This window comes from Eleutherodactylus coqui, chromosome 8 (genome assembly GCF_035609145.1).
Source record: "Eleutherodactylus coqui strain aEleCoq1 chromosome 8, aEleCoq1.hap1, whole genome shotgun sequence".
Taxonomy (NCBI): Eukaryota; Metazoa; Chordata; class Amphibia; order Anura; family Eleutherodactylidae; genus Eleutherodactylus; species Eleutherodactylus coqui.
Genome location: NC_089844.1, coordinates 92,233,314 through 92,253,774, shown reverse-complemented (window position 1 = coordinate 92,253,774; position 20,461 = coordinate 92,233,314). Strand labels below are relative to the sequence as shown.

General features: G+C 42.5%; 1 protein-coding gene across 4 annotated transcripts in view; it reads left to right on the top strand.

Annotated features, from left to right (window-relative positions):
• FMNL2 (formin like 2) overlaps positions 1-20,461 on the top strand; it is a 241,765-nt gene that overhangs the window by 124,036 nt on the left and 97,268 nt on the right. For all 4 annotated transcript variants that reach the window (XM_066576019.1, XM_066576023.1, XM_066576020.1 and 1 more), the window contains exon 3: positions 16,561-16,641. In XM_066576019.1, the coding sequence (XP_066432116.1) occupies positions 16,561-16,641 (81 nt within the window). The remainder of the gene's footprint in view (positions 1-16,560; positions 16,642-20,461) is intronic.

Here is a 20,461-nt window from a genome sequence, read left to right as displayed (position 1 = left end):
GCTGATCAACTAATCGCCAGGCCCGCAGTCATTACATTGGCTCGGTTTGGTACTACAGGCATAGCTCCCATTGAATTATGTCTGAACTGACAGCGGGCCCGGCTAATAGCTGATCGGTGGGGATCCAGAGTAGTGCAATCCTGCCAATCAAATACTGTTGACCCCTCCTGAGGATAGGTCATCAATAGTAAAAGTCCCAGACAACCCCTTTAAATCAGCTGATGGGCTGAATGTCCTTGGAAAAAGTAACTAGCTCTGTGGAGTCAGAGTCTTGGGTGGAATTGAAGTTAGAAGAGATGTACCAGTTCCGACACCAAGTTAATTATGAAGGAGTCGGAGTGTGGAAAAAATAAAAATAGAGAGGTCAGAGTCGGAAGTTTGGCTTACCGAATCCATAGTCCTGCCAGTAATGGTTGGTTTCAGCTGCCCATGCAATAAAATAACAAAATAAACTATACTCACCTCTACCCCCAGGAAACAGTGCTGAGGGTCATGCAACAATCTCAATCTGTACTTACAACGGAAGTCAGGTGACTGCTGCAGCCAATCGTCGCCGTTTTGAAGTCCTGGAATACGGTACTAATTTCAGCACATAAATACAGCACCAGAACAGCTCAGTGAATAAGTACTGTACCAGAGCCAAGCTCATGAGATTGTAGCAGAACTAAGCAACTATTTTGCGGGGGCACTGATAGACTGACAGTAGCGCCTCCGAACATCAGAGTAAAGAGCAGAGCCAGGAGGAGGATGATTCACGTAGTTCCACAAGAAGCTGCCGCATGGAGGAAGATCATCTTACTGGGTAGATCTATGAAGGGCAATCATCCGCAGCCTGCATTCTCCTGGTACCCTGCCTACATGCTGGTGGCTGGCGCCTTGTATGACTGCACAGGACGCACATAGCTATGGCCAATCATAGGCATGTATCACTGCAAACCAGTCATGTGACCCTCTTAGTATCTGAGATTATTACGCAACATTATTACCCCATTAAAGGCATAATTTACATGTTTATGAATATTTTTATATTTTCCTTTAGTTTTTAGGAAATCTTGTATAATGCAGAAGAAAACTTCAGTTCAGAGGATGAGGCCGTTTAGGACATCAGGAACAGTTCTATGTATAGATATGTAAACCTTGGGGCTATTTACTATGCGTTCCAGTGTCGCTGACAGGAATGTGCTGGAGTCTTTACACGTTTCATCATTTCTTTCTGTCTGATTGACAAATACCTTCCAATCACTCATCAAAACCCACCAAATCCCCTCTAGTGACAGCTCACCGCTTTCCTTCTTTACTCCAGTGTCTTCTGTATCACTATTGAATTATTGTCGGATAAGGTTTTTTTCTAATATGAAGTATTATCCAATGCGTAAGTTAAAGGGGGACTCTGCTAAAATGAAAATTTCCCTTTAAAGGGAGCCTACCAGCAGAAAAATCACTTTAAATTGTCTTACGTTGCATGTGTAGGATGTGTGTATGCTGGGAAGATGCAGCCGGAGGGCCACATGGTGGATTCATAGTATTTCAGTGCTGCACGCACAGAGGTCAATATACAGGGGGAGACGGCAAGCGGGAGGAGAGGATGGGTTTCTATCATCAGGAAAAAGACATAGTATTTAGGGCCTAAACAGAAGATCGTGTCTCAGTCCCGTTATGCAGCCGTTAAAATCACAGCCACATTACGGGACGAAACAAAACCATTGATTTGAATGGTTTCGTTTTCACAAGCTCATTTCTCGGGCATGAATACTACACCCGAGAAAAGATTGGACTTGCCCTATCTTTCCCACATGTAGTTAATACTACATACAAGAAAGGTAGGGCGGCAGGACCTATCTTCCCATGGGTCTTTGCAAACTCCTGCCCTATGGCGCGAAGTTCGAACGGCCAGAGAGAATAAAAAAAGTGTTCATGTACAACTACGCTCCATGGCAGCAAGCATAGTCACGTATATGGCCGTCTGAAACCGCCCTCAAGGCTGAAAAAGACATATGGTCATCTAGTTCCGCCTATTACCTCCTTCCCCCCTTCCCCTTTGATCCCGAGGAAGGGTTCAGGAACCACTTCCTCAGTTGTGCCAGTAGGATATACCGTACGAGGTATTATGTCTAGTTTAACCTGCGCTTCTCAGCAGGGACAGGGCTCACACTGGTGTCTTCTTTTTACTGGGTCAGTTATTTAATAAAAGAGGAGTCGGATTTACAGATATTGCTTTCAAAGTCTTTAATTTAGGAGATTGTGCCACGACCAGAGTTTTTGATTATTTACCTATCACGATTGAGCCCCTATTCTGCTGATGTTGCATACTCCTGCAATGGCAGCACACCCATGGACCTTCTTTCCACCTATTGCTATGGCATTTCGTGTTTGACTCCTGGGCGACTCCACCACCTTTTTAGCTCTTTGCACTTCTCTTACAAGAGAAGAGTGGCGCTTTATAAAATGACCTAGATTTGGGTTTTTGGGTATGGTGGGGGCAGAATAGCTGCACTGGAGCTCCCTGCGGTTATTTCTTCCTCTACAGACCGATGTAAAACTATAATATTGTGAATTTCCGCTTTTCACCTGTACTTGGATCTGCACCTTTTATCTCAGTTGATTGACAGATGTATTAAAAACTAATCGTCTGCCTGCAATTAGTCCAGTCATATTAGAGCTCCTATAGATTATGCTTCAGATGTAAGATTATGTAATGTACCAGTTTTTCTTATAGCAATTTTTTTACCTAAAGCAGAATGATGCGCCCCCCTTCCCTCTAGAGTCCATCGGTTGCGGAATACTACCCCGGAATAGCAGCGGTTGCTGTAATCATCATCCTTCCATCACTGAGACTGGGGAATTGTAAGCCACCACTTCAAAGGATCCGGATAGCACAGATTGCGTCATGATATATTTTAGTGATAGGCCGGGGGAGACCGAAGAGCTTTTTTTTTCTCCTTAGTTTTCCTTCTGTACTCGTTTCTTGCTCTCTCAGAATAAAATCCATATTTTTTAGCCATAAATTAGACAATTAATACAGCGAGGGATTTACAAATACTAAATTGCAAAGTCATCACTTGCTGTTAGTTGACATTTCTGGAGCAGATCAGCCTGCTGGAGTCTTTTCCCATAGAGCTAGGAAGCTCATCATAGAATGCAAATGACTGGTGGATTAGCAGACGTTTGAGGATTTCACGCTACTTTTATAGCCCAGCAGTATATTCTGAGATGTAATGCAAGAAGCGCTGGATGGGAGAACAAGGAAGGGCCCTGAAGATGGCCTTAGAAATAAAAATGATCAATCAGACAGGTCATAAATATAAGTTAGGTGGTGGTCCGACCACTTGGACTTCACCACTTGGGCATGTTCTTGTAGAGAGGTAGCCCTCTACACAGGTATTGGTGTGTCCGCACTAATCAGTATCAGTGGCATGCATCCCTCCTATGAGGAGCAGTGAAAGATTTGGGGAGATTACAGTGTGGACACAATCCAGAGGTCTTCGCCAACTCCCTACAGACTGAAAGGCAGAGAAGACGATGCAGAAAGAGAGCGCATGCTTTACGTGCTCCCAACGGCTAGGAGGCAAGGAGGACTGATTCAGTTTAAATGGCCACGTTCTTCATCTGCACGCTTTTATTCCTCCAGCCGCCTGAAATTCAGACTTGCCTGTGTTTGTTAAGATAAAGTTGTTCGAACAAGACCCAAGATGTCGCTTGGTGGATTTTTTTTTTTTTTTACCTCATAGCTTGCTGCTTGGAATCCTGCCACCATAGTTAGCCCTCCATCCTATCCTCTTCTCCATTCACACAGAGGGATGTGGGTTGAATTTTTCAGTGTGGATTCTGCCTCTAAATCGGCTGCAGTATATTTCTTCCGTGGATTTGCACCTCTGATGCAGATCCGCATGCGGATTTAACCCCTTTTAATGGGCAAACCCACATTTGGATTTCCTGATGAGGTTTCGGAACAGAATCTGTACGAAGAAGTGACATGTCACTTCTTTGTTTCCCACATGCGGATTTCAAATCCACATGCAGAAAATATCTGCGCCGCGTAGACTACAAGGCGGATTTCTTTAAAAGCAATGTGGATTTGATGCATAAACTGCATGGATTCCTTGTCAAATTCTCTGCAAATAAATACGTGTTCACATCTGCGTCAGAGGCTCCACTCAGAGCTCCCATCACAGATCTGGCTCAAAATCCTGGATATATTAGCACAGCATGCCTGGCAACATGCCAGAAGCCTATGTGATATCAGTATGATCAATGGGGTCCATGAGGCACCATTTGTTTCCATCATAGGATAAATCCATCCCTATCTGACATTCAGTTCTCCTCTTCCATCATTGGAAGGCCCGAACACAATGGAAACATAGCCTTAGACCTCTACCTAACTTAGTTTTATAACCTTTTATGAGATTATCCAAGAGAACTGATCCGTAGTAATGTTGAGTGAACTGAACCTGTAGAACCCTGTTTTGGGCAGAACTTTGCTAAAAATGTGGCTCAGCATGAACCCGAACGGAGCGAACATTGTCTAAATCCCATAAACGCCCTATATTACACTCTCCGTATATTATACAAGGCTTTTATGGGTCTTAGACAGTGTTATTCATCAGTTTGAAGGATTTTGGTGAACTTCTGGTTCAGATAGAACTAATTCAGTCTGAAGCAAAAGTCTGGTGAGCCATCCAAACAAAGCTTTTGAAAAGTTCACTTATCACTAATCTGTAGCATAGACATTCAATGTGTGGCTTGTAGGGGTCCAAGTCCTGGGACCCTAGTGACCCAGCAGAACGAAGAGGCCAAGTACTGTTAAATGGGTTGAGCTGAAGTACAGTGCACAGCCACATGTGTTAACGTACCACTGTGCTTGGATCAAGATAGAAGAGGCAGTACTACTGCCCTAGTATTCTGCTGATGGTCCTAAGGGTCGGACCGCCATTGATGATTATCAGCTGTCTTTGAGATCATCAACACTGGAAATATTGTATGTCATCTGCTCACCTCCGCGGGGTTATAAAAACATTGTCTGATGTTAATAAAGTGAGCAAGTAAACTAATAAGTAAAAAAAAAAAATTCAAAACTGAATGTGGAAATTTACAATACCAGAAGCAGTAGAGTTAGCGAGATAACTAATTAGCAACTTCCCCTGGTCAGAAAATTACAACAGATTTTGTATTAACCTTTTATTTTGGGCTTACTTCCTTTAAAGAGGTTGTTCGATTTGTAAGATCTCAGGACAACCCCATCCCCATGCAGTAAAATAATAAATAGTGATATACTCACCTCTCCCACCTCCTGCTGTGTCCCGCCCACTCCCGTGTGTTTACAGCTGCAGTCCCGCCAAGTTTATGGGACGTCACAGTGGCTGCAGCCAATAACAGAGCTCAGCAAAAGGGCCTACACATCTTCTCATGTACCGGTCTGCGATCTCCCAGCGCATTTACGATATTTCCATCATGCAGTCGGTGACGTAGATGGCATCATTCACATCACAGTCAGAGGGAGTTGGGGTTATGGAAGGAACTTTGGGCAGCAGAGGTGGTCCGGCTTGCCCACCGGATCAGTTGGTTGAGATTTAGGAGAATTTTCTCTTGGTACGACGTCTGTAGGAACTGTAAGCGGATGAGATTTGGAAGCGTCTCTACCTCAGTAACATGTAGCTGTAGGCGGCTTGACATACAAACACTGACAGGTTCAGACAGGTTCCCTTTAATATCATGTTGTCATAAAATTATCGTCATTTTGATTTTTTGCCAGATTCCAGGATTTTTTACATTCCCTTGCAGAATACAGGCTTCCGTAATCAGCAGTGTGTAGTCAGCCGATTGATCAAAAAGTATATTAAACTAATTTGCCGTTCAGGAGTCTGGGAAAGCTATTTGGCGGCCATGTTTGTTGTCACCAGCTGTCCCAGAAACAGATCTAATTGAAAGGGCTATAAAATATTTGTATAACGCGACCGATCCCTTTAACCTCCTGACGTTGGACGCCATCATTTGCTGTAATAGAACATCTTAAACATCTTTAATTTTCACATTGTGTCATTAAAAAGTGGATTCACGGAGCTGAGGGGCGATTCCTTAGTAGTTCATTGCAAAAAAACCCATATATTAGCCACGACGATGAGATATGAGTTGGCGGTGGATTATGCCACGCTGGAGATGAAGTTGTGTGGGTCTTTTATTGTGCCCGTCCTTTCTTCCCTTCCCTACATGACCCCTGCCTCATTAGCACTCTCCGCTATGGGATACAGTGTAGCCGAATGAAATGAAGCGCTCTTTCCCTTTCCATGACATTAATCTGTAACAATCTCTTTTCTTCTCCGTGTCCCTAAATGGCCTAAGTCCCGAATCTTTTCCAATCTTGGCAACGACAAAGTGAAACTATGAAGTGTGTGGAGGAAAGAATAATGAACGTTGTGGCCCCAAGGAGCCAATCAGATCCCAGCCAGTCATTGTTTTAGTTTAGAACATGAATGTAAACATCTGATAGGTTGCTATAGCAACAGTCTGCTTTTTTTTATTTTTTTTTAATCTATTAGTTTGGTCTGGCTCAGTGAATGTTTGCAGCATTTATAGAGATGTTATTCTGTAATAGAATTTTTATTTTCCTACTCTTTTATAGGCATGATCACGCGGGCGTATTGTCATGGCTCGTAGCCAATTGATGGGTATTGGGCCACTCATACCAATGTGCTCTATTATACATGCATACACGCCAAGAAAGTGCATGGAGATTGGCGGCACGCAGCAAGTACGCTTGTCATTGCGTATTTGCTGCGTACCGGCTTGCAAGACTCTTGTGTGTGGCAAGCCGGCTCATATGAGCCTGGCCTAATGTCTTGGTAAGTGATATAGGAGAAGGCGTAGCAGGTAAGGTCTGTCTGTTTGCAGGTGACACAAAAGTGTGCAGTAGGGTTGATACTCCTGGGGGTGTCTTGAACATGGAGAAAGATTTTGCCTTACTGGATAAATGAACAAAATAATGGAAATGGCAGTTTAATGTTTCCAAATGTAAAATAATGCACTTGGGGAGAAGAAATCCTCAGACTGAGTATCATATCGGGTCTTCAGAAAAAAAAGAATGTTGGGGTTGGGTCTTCAGAAAAGAAGAATTTAGGGGTTCTGGTGTCTGACAGCCTCAATATGAGTCCACTGTGCGGTCAGACAGTAAAGACAGCAAGTACGATGCTCGGCTATTTAGCTATCTAGCTACTTAGCTAGAGGTATTACCAGTAGAAAGAGGGAGATTGTGATCCCACTTTATAGAGCTCTGGTAAGACCACATCTGGAATCCTCTGCTCAGTTCTGGAGACCTCATCTACAGAAAGACATTACTATAATAGAACAAGTCCAAAGATGCCACAAAAATGGTGGAAGGTCTGATGAACAAAATTTATCAGGAAAGACTTAAAGCACTTAACTTGTATAGCCTGGAGGAGAGAAGCAAGAAGGGGGACATGATGGAATCCAATATATGTTATAGGAGGTAGGAAGTAAAAGGAGGGGGCGGGTGATATGATGGAAACCTTCATATATGTTACAGCAGGAGAGAAAGAAGAGGATGGACATGATCAAGACTTTTATATATGTTATAGGCTAAGAGAAGAGTAAGGTAGGACATGATGGAAACTTCTATACATGTTACAGGAGAAAGGAGGGAGGGGGGGGGGCATGATGGAAACCTTTATATATGTTTACAGGTGAAAGAAGGGAGAGGGGGACATGATGGAAACCTTTATATATGTTACAGGAGGAGAGAAGGGAGAGGGGAGACATGATGGAAACCCTTATTATATGTTTATAGGAGGAAGAAAGGAGAGGAGGACATGATGGAAACCTTTATATATGTTACAGGAGGGGAGAAGGGAGAGGGGAACATGATGGAAACCTTTATATATGTTACAGGAGGAAAAGGAGAGAGGAGGGACACGATGGAAACCTTTATATATTACAGGAGCAGAGAAAAGAGAGAAGAACATGATGGAAAGTTTTATATATGTTACAGGAGGAGAGAAGGGAGAGGGGAGACATGATGGAAACCCTTATTATATGTTTATAGGAGGAAGAAAGGAGAGGAGGACATGATGGAAACCTTTATATGTTCTACAGGAGGAGAGAAGGGAGAGGAGAGACATGATGGAAATCTTTATATATGTTACAGGAGGAGAGGAGAGAGGAGAACATGATGGAAACCTTTATATATGTTACAGGAGGAGAGAAGGGAGAGGGGAGACATGATGGAAACCTTTATATATTACAGGAGGAGAGAAAAAAGAGGACATGATGGAAACATTTATATATGTTACAGGAGGAGAGAAGGGAGGGGGACATGATGTAAACCTTTATTTATGTTAAATAAGATGAGAAGAGAGGGAGACATGATGGAAACCTTTATATATGTTAAAGAAGGAAAAAGGGACAGGGTGGAACATGACGGAAACCTTTATATATGTTACAGGAGGAGAGCAGGGAGAGGGGGGACATGATTGAAACCCTTAATATATGTTACAGGAGGAGAGGAGAGACATGATGAAAACTTTTTTATATATGTTACAGGAGGGAAAAGGGAGAGGAGGGCATGTTGGAAGCCATTATGTATGTTACAGGAGGAAGTAAAGAGAGGAGGTACATGATGGAAACCTTTATATATGTTACAGAGGAGCGAAGAGAGAGAGGACATGATGGAAACCTTTGTATATGTTACAGGAGGAAGACTGGAGAGGAGGATATGATGGAAACCTTTATATGTATTACAGGAGGGAAGAAGGGAGAGGAGGGACTTGATGGAAACCTTTCTATATGCTACAGGAGAAGTGAATTATCAGTTTATCACACAGGTCTACATTTGTAGCTCACAAAAAATGTCATAAAGGTTGGTTATGTATCCCAAATCACTAGACAGGCTGCTTGTTTGGATATAATATGATATAGACTATAATATCCTGTTTATTTCAGTGATATGCCTTTAACAAGCCTTACTGGCACATTTACAAATCCAATTTGGCAGTGGTAAATTGAATATATTTTTGTTTCCGGTCTTGCAAAACTCATTAATCAGATTTAAGGACAGTCGCATAAATCTACAGTGTAGATTATAGGCATCTGGTTATGGCCAAGATCGAGGCAAATGGACAGAATAGTATTTTTGTTTCCTCGTCTTGTTCCCATCTCAGAGGTGGTCTTAGTTGGACTGAACTATGGCAAATGATTTATTAGTAGACGATGATCCAATAAACAAAATATCTGAGTACTTGTCTCCGAATTATTGTATTTACGGTAGAGGAATTGGATGATTTTCTTCAAGATGATGTAAAGTGAATCATTGGTGGTAGTTTTCTGAATACTTGTGTGGATTAGTAAGAGGACATCTATACTCCACCTGATCCTACGTACACTCCTACCTGTATTACTCTAACAGTTCATCTGGTAGGAATTTGGGGGAATGGTGATATCTTCAGGGTATTGAACATTATGGCCAGACATGGTGCTGATCTCCCAATTAAATGACCTTCTCATAGAATATGATGGTTACAGCTGTATTACACACTATATAACTCCCAACATCCCAACATGACCCAACTGTTAGACATGACTGTAATAATTCTAATGCCCTAAACAAAACGGTACAACATACTCCCTACTTTTGAACAGGAAAAAGATTGAAAATCTTTGCGGTGTGCGCAAATTTTTTAACATTTGGCCAGGCCTCTTTTGCAATAAGCCACGCCCCTTTGTGTTTCCATAAAGAAACAGTGTTCTTTAGTGACCTTTTTACATTTATAGTGCCCGTAAGTGACTCACTATTATAGTGCCCCAGCATGCCCCTTTCCCCCAGTAACAATGCACCTACATGCCCCCACTCAATAATAATGCCCTGGTCCCTTGGTCATGTGATGACTGCAGCATCTCCGGCCTCAGTATTGGTACTGCTGATGCCAGTGATTTGCTGCAGTGATCTTATACTGGAATAGGGGCTGGTTTTTACCATACTTCATTCTCTGTGGGACATATTTCCTGCCTCCAAGGACAGTGGGAAAGCCTTGTTAATCCGGGACTGTCTCACCAAATCTGGTGCAAAATTCCGCAACTCCCAACGTGTGCCAACATTTTCTAATCCTCTACAGGAAGGCTGTAAACTGTAGGGCTTGAAGCCGGGCACTGAATAATTTTTGCATATGCACACCCCCATTTTTGCAAACCATGCCCTTTTCACAGATTTTGTCCTTTCTGAATTTGCTTTTGGACATGGATTAGTTTCAGTGTGAATCCGCGTTACAATAGAAAAATTGACTGATTTAGGCGACTTCCAATCAGGCATGGTCGTCGGTGCTAGACTCGCCAAGGCCATTATTTCACCACCAACCTTGTGCGCAGAGTATATCGAGAATGGTATGATTGTAGAAAAACATCCAGGTAAAAGGGGATCCTGTGGACCAAAACAACTCATAAATGAAAGGGGTCAGGGGAGGATGTGAAGAATCGTTCTCTCGAACTGACGGTGCACAGTCAAGCAAATTGTAGCTGGATACAACACTGATGCTCACCATTCTTTAGCACGGATGGGCCACAACAGCAGACGACCAGTTCCAGCATCATTATGTCTAAGACAAACGGAGGCGAAAGTGCAGGGGGCAGAAGAGCACAAAAATTGTATCACTGAGCAGCCGAAAAATATCTCCAAGTCTGATGAATTCAGATTTCTGTGCTGATGGGAGGTAAGAATATGGTGCAAGTAGCATGGATCGATGATGCCTTCCTGTCAACTGATCAGTATATGTCAGTACCTTCCTCAAATCTGTGGCAACAAGAAGAAGCGTCCTGTCCGCAGGGGCCAATATTCCTGCAGAATGATTTTAACATTTTGTGCATTCTATGCCAGGATGAATTGCTGCGGTTCTGAGGTTCAGTGGCGGTCCAACAAGCTACTAGATGGGGTCTCTAATAAAGTGTCCATACAGTGCAGTTCACTGGGGGTCATGCACACTCTAATGCCACTCTGGTACCATATTACAGAGCCTCAGCTTCTCCATGTGCCATTGTATGGTGCCTCTGTGAGGCGCTATAATCTCTGCTGAAAACAATGCCTTTAGCGGGCATTTACACCGGCGAGTGCAATATCGATTCTAGAAACTCAGACCAAGATTGCACTTGTAAACTTGCGGTTTTTATGCAAGTGCGAAGTGTTTCGCACAAAAAAATTGCATCACACTCGCATTGCTGTACTTGCGATTTTGATGCAAGTGAAAGATGTGTGAAAAGTGTCCAGTATTCTCTATCACAGCAAAAATGCATCATATCACACTTGCCTGCAACTCATATGTACATGCGAGCGCGTTGCGATTTTTTTTTTTTCCTGCTCCTATAGGAAAGACTGGGTGATTCTTCAACAGAATCGCCCAAAAATAGGGCATACTGCAATTTTCCCCTCCCATTGCTTCTTCTCACTGCAAGAGGAAAATTGCACATGTAAATGCACCCATTCAAAGCAATGGTTTTTTTTCCCCGTGAGATTTCTATGCATCTCGCGACACACAGAAATTATGTGAGAAAATCGTTCCTGTAAATTCTCCCTCAAGTGAGACTATCTCTGCAATATGACATGTGATAACCAATTTTAGATCAGGAAGGGAATCGTCTCTCCTTAAGGAAAGTACCTAGGAGGTGAGTGAGGAGACTTCCCATGTTGCTCTGGGAAATATGCAAATAGGGAAGATGGAACAATACCTTTGCAGCGCCACCTATTGGAAGGCAGCATTCCTGCAAGCCAATGTCTTACTCTTTAGACTCTGGACTCCTTATAACAACGACTGGGAAGGATATTGTATCTCCTTAAGGAGAGCAGCTACAAAGTGTATAAGGAGACAACTAGAAGGTGAGTAAGCCAATTTTATTGATTAATAAAATTGATTTCCTTTATAGGAAATTGTTGGCAAGGGTAAAGTATGGGCCTCATAGACTTCTATGGGAGAGATATTATAGATACGTACAAGACAAATCAGGATGCCGGGCATTTATATGAGCATGCATTGCATGGTTGAGACAATTGAGCACCATGAGAGCAAATGGCTTTATTACTGTATACAGTATAACAGCGTGTGAGTCAGACCTCAAATTAGATTCCCAGGAAGGCAGCGGTGAAGTTATTCCGTCATGTGATATGAAATAACCTTTGGCAAAATATATGATTATCCATTTTTCCGAGATTAACCGGTGTTCCTGCCATAATTGTGATGCAGACTACTGTGGAAATCTTCTAACTGCAAAGTGACAAGTTGGCCTTTAGTGCAGACGCATCAGTTAGAGGATCACATAGATTGCCAAAAGAATGAAACCCAGACTGATATTGTGTAATAAGATGTCTGATGCAGCCCTTTACCTGTAAGCTTAGCAGAGCAGTCAGTGGTCTCTAGGGTTTTTTTTTTAAACTACAACTACTAGGATGCTGGGAGTTGTAGTCCAACAAAAAGTGGAAAGCCGCAGACTGCACACAACTTGTTGAATATTCGATAGAAAGAGCCTGCTTTCTTCCAAAGGCAGCACCACTCTGGTCTCTAGGATGCATCTGGTATTGCAGCTCACCCCCATACAAAGAAATGGGGTTGAGCTGCAATACCAGGCACAACCCATAGAGAAGAGTGGTGCTGTTTCTTGAAAAAAGCAGACTCTTTCTTTGAATATCATATAGACCTTTTCAAGTAGTTATGACTAAGGATTCTGTCCGAAACTCGTAAGCAAGTTGAATCCGTTTTCTTCAGTAGAACTTTTAAGAACTTGTTACAGTAAAGTGTTGGATTGTACACTATCCTACCAAAAGTAATTGGACACCTGAGCAAAAATCCAAAGTAGTATCCATCTCCATATGTTAATACTTAGTGGGTTTGCTTCGAATCTAATGACTTTGGATACTCGCTATTGCATACTTCCTACTAACGTCTGATATACTTCAGGTGATATTTCCCTCCATTCATCCTGCCAACATCTGACCAGTTCTCTTAAAGAAGAAGGATGCTGTACCAGTTCATCCCAAATATGTTCAGTAGGTTCAGGTTGGGACTCTGTGCAGCCGGTCCAATCGCGGAAAATCAAACCAACGTAAAACACTGTTGGATGTGTGACGAGGCGCATTGTCTTATTGGAAGTATTGCTGGCCATTCCCAGAGTATTGCCACATTGTCAGCAGCACATTATCATCTAGAATGTCAACGTACACCTCTGTATTCACTCCTGACTATTCCTTTTGTTTGGTTATCCTGTACAAGTGTATTAGGAAATGTTTCAATAAAGGACAGTCACCCATTCAAGACCCTGATCGATTGTCCAGAACAGAGATTGGCTACAAAGATAGGCTTTCTCTATGGAGGACCAAGCATGTCCAGGATCAAATGAACAGCCCCTTAATATTTATGGGAAAGTGGTAATACATCACTTCTCCTGCGGTAGCGCTGCTGGAAAATTGAACACTTGTTGCAGCATTTAGGCAGAGAACGCTGGTGATCGCTCAGATGCCCACCTCCATTCACAGTGAACAGGTCTTCGTTGATGGATTAGCGGCGGCCTGTTTACAAAGGCCGATTGTCGTTTCACTTTTATGTGGCAGCATCTACACTGAAGGATCTCTGTGAGTTTCCCGCGATCCAGCACGAATCGGAATAATGATCGGCCCATTTGAAAGAGTCTTAAGAAAAGGAGATTGTACATGAGACAACTTCATGGCGCGTTGTACTTGTAGCGTTGAAAATCTGCTTCTTTCTCTCCACACTTTATTCATACCCTCTTTGTCTTTTGGGCAAGCAGCTAAGAATAACAGCTCTATGATATCTTCAGTTCATTGAGGAAATCCGTCTCTGACAATTGCACAGCTCATTCACAGAGGATACCGGTTGTGGAAAGTTATTTTTCTAAGCTCAGGCTTGCTGCCTATTGCAACAGGTTTTGGCAAGGGGCATTGTTGGCAGACTCTTTAGAATTGTCTTTGGTGCTCAACGATGAGTAATGCCCAGAGAACAGTAATTTAATAAGTTATGATTCATGAATAATGCATTTAGTAATGTAGACTATAAGAGCCAGATAGATAGCTCCAGGAGTCGATTTTAGGTTTTGAGTAGTCCAGCAATAAGATCTGGGGTGGCTACTTAAATAACAGTTGAAATTTAATGTAAAGTTATGCACCTCAGACTCTATAATTGTCTTGCAGTCTGTAAATTTAATGGGGTACTGGGGGAGAAAAGCTATCAAGCAAAAGCCTGTGGTATAACACTCAATGCCAAGCAGCAGCTGCAAAAGCAACTAGCATTTTAGAGCAGGGGTGTCCAACCTTTTGGTGTATCTGGGCCACATTGGAAGAAAAGTTGTTTTGGACCACACATTATATACACAAAGAATAACGAAACGCGTCAGAATTCCAAATGCAAATGTTGTTCATTAACAGGCCTAAATCCTTGTGCAGATTCCTGCGGCAGAAAGCCATGAATTTTTGTCCATAGTTTTTAGAGGCAGAATTCACGCGTGAAATTTTGCCATGTGAATGTAGCATTAGGATTCAAATAATCAATCGAGGCTTGCAGCATCAAAGTGATAACTTACTAAATTACTACAACTTGGGTGGCTGACCTGGCTAGTCTACTGACTACTCTCTGCACTGGGCCGCCCGCTTATTAACTCACACAGACTCACAGTACTGCGGCCGGGCTCTGAGTGCTGGCCTAGTTGCAGCCCAAGAGATAATTAGAGATGGGGCAGGAAGAGGCGGATCTAACATTGGCACTGGGCGCCTTTCCGCCTTTCCATTGAGTACATCCTGATGCCTACTGGCCAGCAGCATGGTAAGTGAATAACACAGCCTGGAGGCGGGACTACTAAGCGATGGACCAATGAGGAGACTCGCTAGCATAGATTCGACCAGCACTGCTGCCTATTGGCTCTCCTCCATAGTGACTCTCCTATGATTAGGATCATGTCTTTTAGAATATAGTTTTGTGATAGTTAAAATTGTAATGTAAAGTTATGCACTTAGGCTCTTGTAATAGTCTGGCGACATATAAGTTTAATGAAATACCAGTGGAGAAAACATGTCAAGCAAAAGACTTTAATATTGCACTCAATGCCAATCAGCTGCTGAAAAGGCAATGACATTTTTTGGGGTAAAAGACTAAGTGTCAAATATAATATTGCACTGTATCTTTGAAAACAATACAAAGAGTTTACTAATGTTCGATTAACACTATACTTGGTCCATGTCCTATGAATAGGGCATTCTTATTATTTTATGCACCGTATACAATTACCTCAGTCAATAAATGGTTACCCTGGTCAGGGGTAAATGGCTCCACAGATGCTGATTGAAAATAAGTTTCTCCTCTGAAGTAACTTAGTTTTGCAGGAACTTCTGTTAACCAAATGACTAAATCTGCTAACTGAAATATGCCGTCACTATCCGATGATCCTCTGAACTCATTATTAGCACGGAACGTTTGGGAAGGCTGTACAGTGAAGTCACATTAATCAATTCTATTCGTAATGATCCTGGGTGATAATACGATTACACACTCTCCCTGGTGGTCCCTCTCTCCCGATGATTTGCGGTCAGTAATTTCAGCTGGCGTTTCCTTGGATGACCATTAGACCTCCCTCTTACACTCACATTTCAACAGCTAGGTAGCGCCACTCCAGGAATCTGAGTTGTACCCTCTCTCTTTGGTACAGGAAAACACAGCTCTCCAGTAGCACTGGGACAGCTCATTCCTCACAAGGCTCTCTGCTTTCTGAAAAACTGCTGAGCCACACCAGAGCCTGGGAACAGACCTGCCTTTTAAACATAGCCTATCAGCCAATGGGCAGCTCATGTCCTATTAACCCACAGCAGCAAAATTAGATTTAAAAAAAACAGTGACCTCTCTGAAGGTTCTGGTAAGAGTACATATGAAGTCCAGCAATGAAATACATAGATGTATATGCATGGTTTGGCTATTTAACGCCTTAGATACACATAAACGTTCAGTTCGGCTGAGTATTTGTCTGTTTAGGGAGATAAACCCCAGCCAGACAGTTCTGGTGCCCACTTGCCTCTTTTGGAACAAAAGGAACAGGCATTAAAATTAAGAATCCCCGTTTCTTCTTCCCTCTGACATCATTTGTAGGAGGAAAGTTGAGCAGCCCTCATATACATTAGTGAGTCATTGGGCCCTGCTGTTATTGGTGGGTTTAGAGACTAAACACTAATGCATAAGGGGGTCTTTAGAAAGATGAGCTGCAGAGGGTTCAGAGGTGGCAACTAGGTTATCAAATGAATAGGAGGTCTATTTCAGAAGGAAAGGACAGCAGAATTTTTTAATTATTTGCACCCAGTCTTCTAGCACCCAATGTCACTGGGTCTCTGCAAGCGTTCTTTCGACTTTCATATTTGGGATGTTATAGATACCCTAATATCTCAGTCAGCTGGCAAAAGCTCTTTAGTATGACTTCCGACAAAGATGCAACATTCGTTAGTTTTCATGTAGGGTCAGTGATGACCTTTATCCTTGTTTGGTCAAGAAATTTACAGTATTTTGAACTCTTTTTGTCTTCTAGGAGAGATTTCAAGTAAAGAACCCTCCACATACATATATTCAGAAGCTGAAAGGATATCTAGATCCAGCAGTAACAAGAAAGGTAAGAGAATATTTCAGGCCGGTGACGTGAAATCCTTCAGATTCTCTGTGACTGCTCATACATCATATTTAGCAGTAAATTGAGAAAGGAAAGTTCTTGAAAGAAACCAAAAATGTAGAACATTTAGAAATGTCACACAGCTGGCCAAGAATGGAGTAAAAAAACAGTCATTATTTATAGGTGAATTCCACTTCTGGCCAAATCATTGGGACAATAAGAGGCCTCACATCTGTATGTGGAAAAGAAAAAAATGTCTTATATGACAACTTTACTGAAAAATAAGTGTATTATTAGTATTCTTACTATGCAGGCAGCCAGATGTGCTCATATCCTGCGCTGATGTCTGCGGGAGGAGCGTATGGTGGATCGGATTGCCATCACCTCAAACTGATCAATCCTGTCTAGTGTCTATTATTACTATATTAGTTTAATATGCCTTTTCTATTAACATACTTGCCATTTACACACACTAGAAGTCACTTTGGTGTCTGGGGGGATTCTCAATGGACCAGAGTATGACCCAAGGAGCAAGACTATAATGCTGTGGACTCATATCCGCTGAACGCCCTAAAGGGGCTTTCTGGGGCTAAGGATGGCTTTACAACTATCGGCCAAAAAATTGCTCAAACTAGTGATCTTCAGCAATAGTTGTCCCATGTAAACATGGGATCTGACATGGTACTGTACTTAGTGTAAACAGGCAGTCATTCATCTTCGAACGGCTGCCTGTTCACACTGAATGGAGGTGGTTGGCCAGAAGAGATGTCCGTCTCACTCCGTTGAACGAGTTATCACTCCTGTGTGAAAACACAAGAGCGATAAGTCTTGGGATGACTGCGCTTATATGTCTGACAGTTGTCTCTTGTAAAGCCACCATTAGATATTGATGACCTGCCTTTAGGATAGGTCTTCAATATCAGATCAGTGAAGGTCTGACTCCAGGCATCTCTGCCAATTTTGCCTGAAGAGCCTGGCAGCACTCCAACGAGGGCTGTGGTTTCCTCATTGAATACCATACATTGCATAGCTGTGGCGCCTGGTATTGCGGCTCAGTCCCATTCACTTGAATGGAACTGAACTGCGCAAAGGCAATGTGACCAATGGACTTAACATCTCAACCCAATGAAAAGACAGCAATGCTCGCCTGAGTATTGTGACTCTTCAAACAGCTGATTGATGAGGGTGCCTGAAGTCAGCCCTCAACTAATTCGATATCATGCCCTATCCTAAGGGTAGTACCCAATGTACCTTTGAGACCATGGTGGAAGCACAGCTTTAATATACTGGCCTGTGCAACCACTGAAACTGACAATCCTGCTATCTTAAACTGTTACATGCTGCTGTCAGTGCCCTCTGTCACCACATGGGTGCAACAGTAAAATAGGGACTGAGTGGTCTGGGTCTCTGGGCAATAATGGTCATGGACCATAATAGTAACTATGGCACACTTGAGCCAGGTTAACACAATATTTTATGTAGCATTTATAGCTTGTATATCATTAATGCATTTCATTCGGGGGTATGGTCATTTTTCTGGCCATAAGTCATGAAAGTATAGTATATGTTTAATGGGTTCATTTGACCACGAAAAGACAGCAATAGAAAGTGCTTGCACAGAGTCCATTGATGTGGCCATAATTTTCAGCTAATGATCAAGGCTGTGGGAGGGTGGGGGAGTTCTGAGTCAGTATTCCTTTTTAAATGGAGATAACTAGAGGCACAGAGGCCAAAAAAGGTAGTCAATCATTACTGTTATCACTGAAAGAGCTTTTAGGCAACCCAAGTTTTATTTTTCATGCAATTAGAATATCAGCATTTTATGGCATTTGGCAACTAAAAGGAAGCAGGGAGTGGCATTTATAGTCTGGGAAATCCAAGTGTCAGAGTTTAATATACTTTTTATTATATTTTTGTAATTATAGGCACACTCTACCCTTAGGCCACTGTTTAGTGATACTAACACAAAAGTCCCATTATGATCCTTTTGCAAGCCTTAGCAGAGGCATTTACACCAACAACAAACATGGTCTATGGCCTGCTTCACCTATGTCATCTTTGATTTTGACACAATTGCTAATTGCTGTTGTGCAGATACATACAACCAGTCAGAGCCATAGTTAAAGCCTCGTGGGCCTGCATGCAAAAATTCAGCATGGGCCTTCCCCCTCAACTTTCCTCTTCATTGTTGGGTCTAAGAAGCCCATCAGTGCAACACACTAGAATCCAGGGACATGGCTAGAATCTTAAAAGTAACATGCTCCCCAACCATCCATGTGCCATTCATAATACTGGTATTTCTTATATGATAGAGGGGCCTTTGGGCCCCCTAAGGCTCCAGGCACTGGTAGCGACTACTACTTCTGCACCCCCTACAGCAGTGTTCCCCAACTCCAGTCCTCGGGGACCGCCAACAGGTCATGTTTTCAGGATTTCCTCAGTGTTGCACAGGTGATGTAATTATTATCAATGCCTCAGACATTGCCACAGGTGTTCTTACCATAAGATATCCTGAAAACATGACCTGTTGGTGGTCCCTGAGGACTGGCGTTGGGGACCCCTGCCCTATAGTTACGCCCCTGGACCTGATTATGTGGACATGTTACGTACATAGAACACATTAGTTACCAAGAAACCCCTTTATTTCTGCGCACCATACCTGCAAACCCTTAGTAAATTACTTTTGAATGATTGATTGATGGAATGCACCAATTTTTTACATCCGCCCTCAATTTAAATATTCTATGATTAATATTCAGAAAGGCTTCTAACATAACTTGGGCCATACTTTTGGGGTTACGGCATGCCTGTGCAAACTATTCCGTTATTTGGAGTGGATACATAGACGATGTATTTAAAACCAACATGATCCAGATAAGCTGGTGTCTCCACTCCACATTTCTGTAATCCCATCTGTGAAGTATAAGGAGATCTGGGTCGACATTACACCACAAGTATGTCAAGTTTGGTTGGAAACTAGGATTTTTTTCCCCCCATTTGTATGGTTATATGTTTTAAAAGGGAAAATTGGCTGAACGACAAAAACACTTTCAGATTGATGCTGGTTCCTCCGTATTGAAGTCTAAGTGGTAAGGTGTTATTGTAGTTTTCCATTACCACTAGCTGCTATAGAGTTTTGAGAAATTAGTTGTAGTATTAATATTGCTTAAGCAAACACTAGTGTAATTCTTGTGAAGTTTATATGTGAGCAGGAATGGGGCCGGGCCTTTTATTAATTACCAAGTTGTAAGGGAGAAAATTGTCACACTTGGAACTGTGTGTAATGTCTTGTTATACGACATTTCCATACTGTAAGCATACTCTCACGTCATTGCCAGTCTGCCTTCTAGATCTGCACTGGTAAATGTAGTTGAAATGTGACGGCTAGGTCCCCAGGCTTTGCCAGCCGTCTTCATGTGACATGAGTCAAAGATGTTGTTCCAACATGCACAACCCCTTTCAAACTGCAGGATCCAGGATGAACAGCTGATCGCCCTGGATCCTGCACTTGGCACCCCCGCAAATAGATAATATTGCCGGAGAAAGCAGCGGCCATCAAGACATTTTCCCTGCAGCAGCCTCTTCAGGGGTAATGTAGTATTACAGGACAGCCATTCACATGAATGACTGTCTCATAATCAAAAGGACCACACATGGCCTGCCCACACAGGAAATAAAGAGGCTTCTCAAGTGGGGGACCCCTCTCTACGACATTTTCTGGGACTAAAATATTGATAACCTTTCCAAAGAATAGGTTATCCCTATAGCAGATTGGTGGCAGCCCAACTCTTAGCACCACTTCTGCTTGAACGAGCCACGGGTC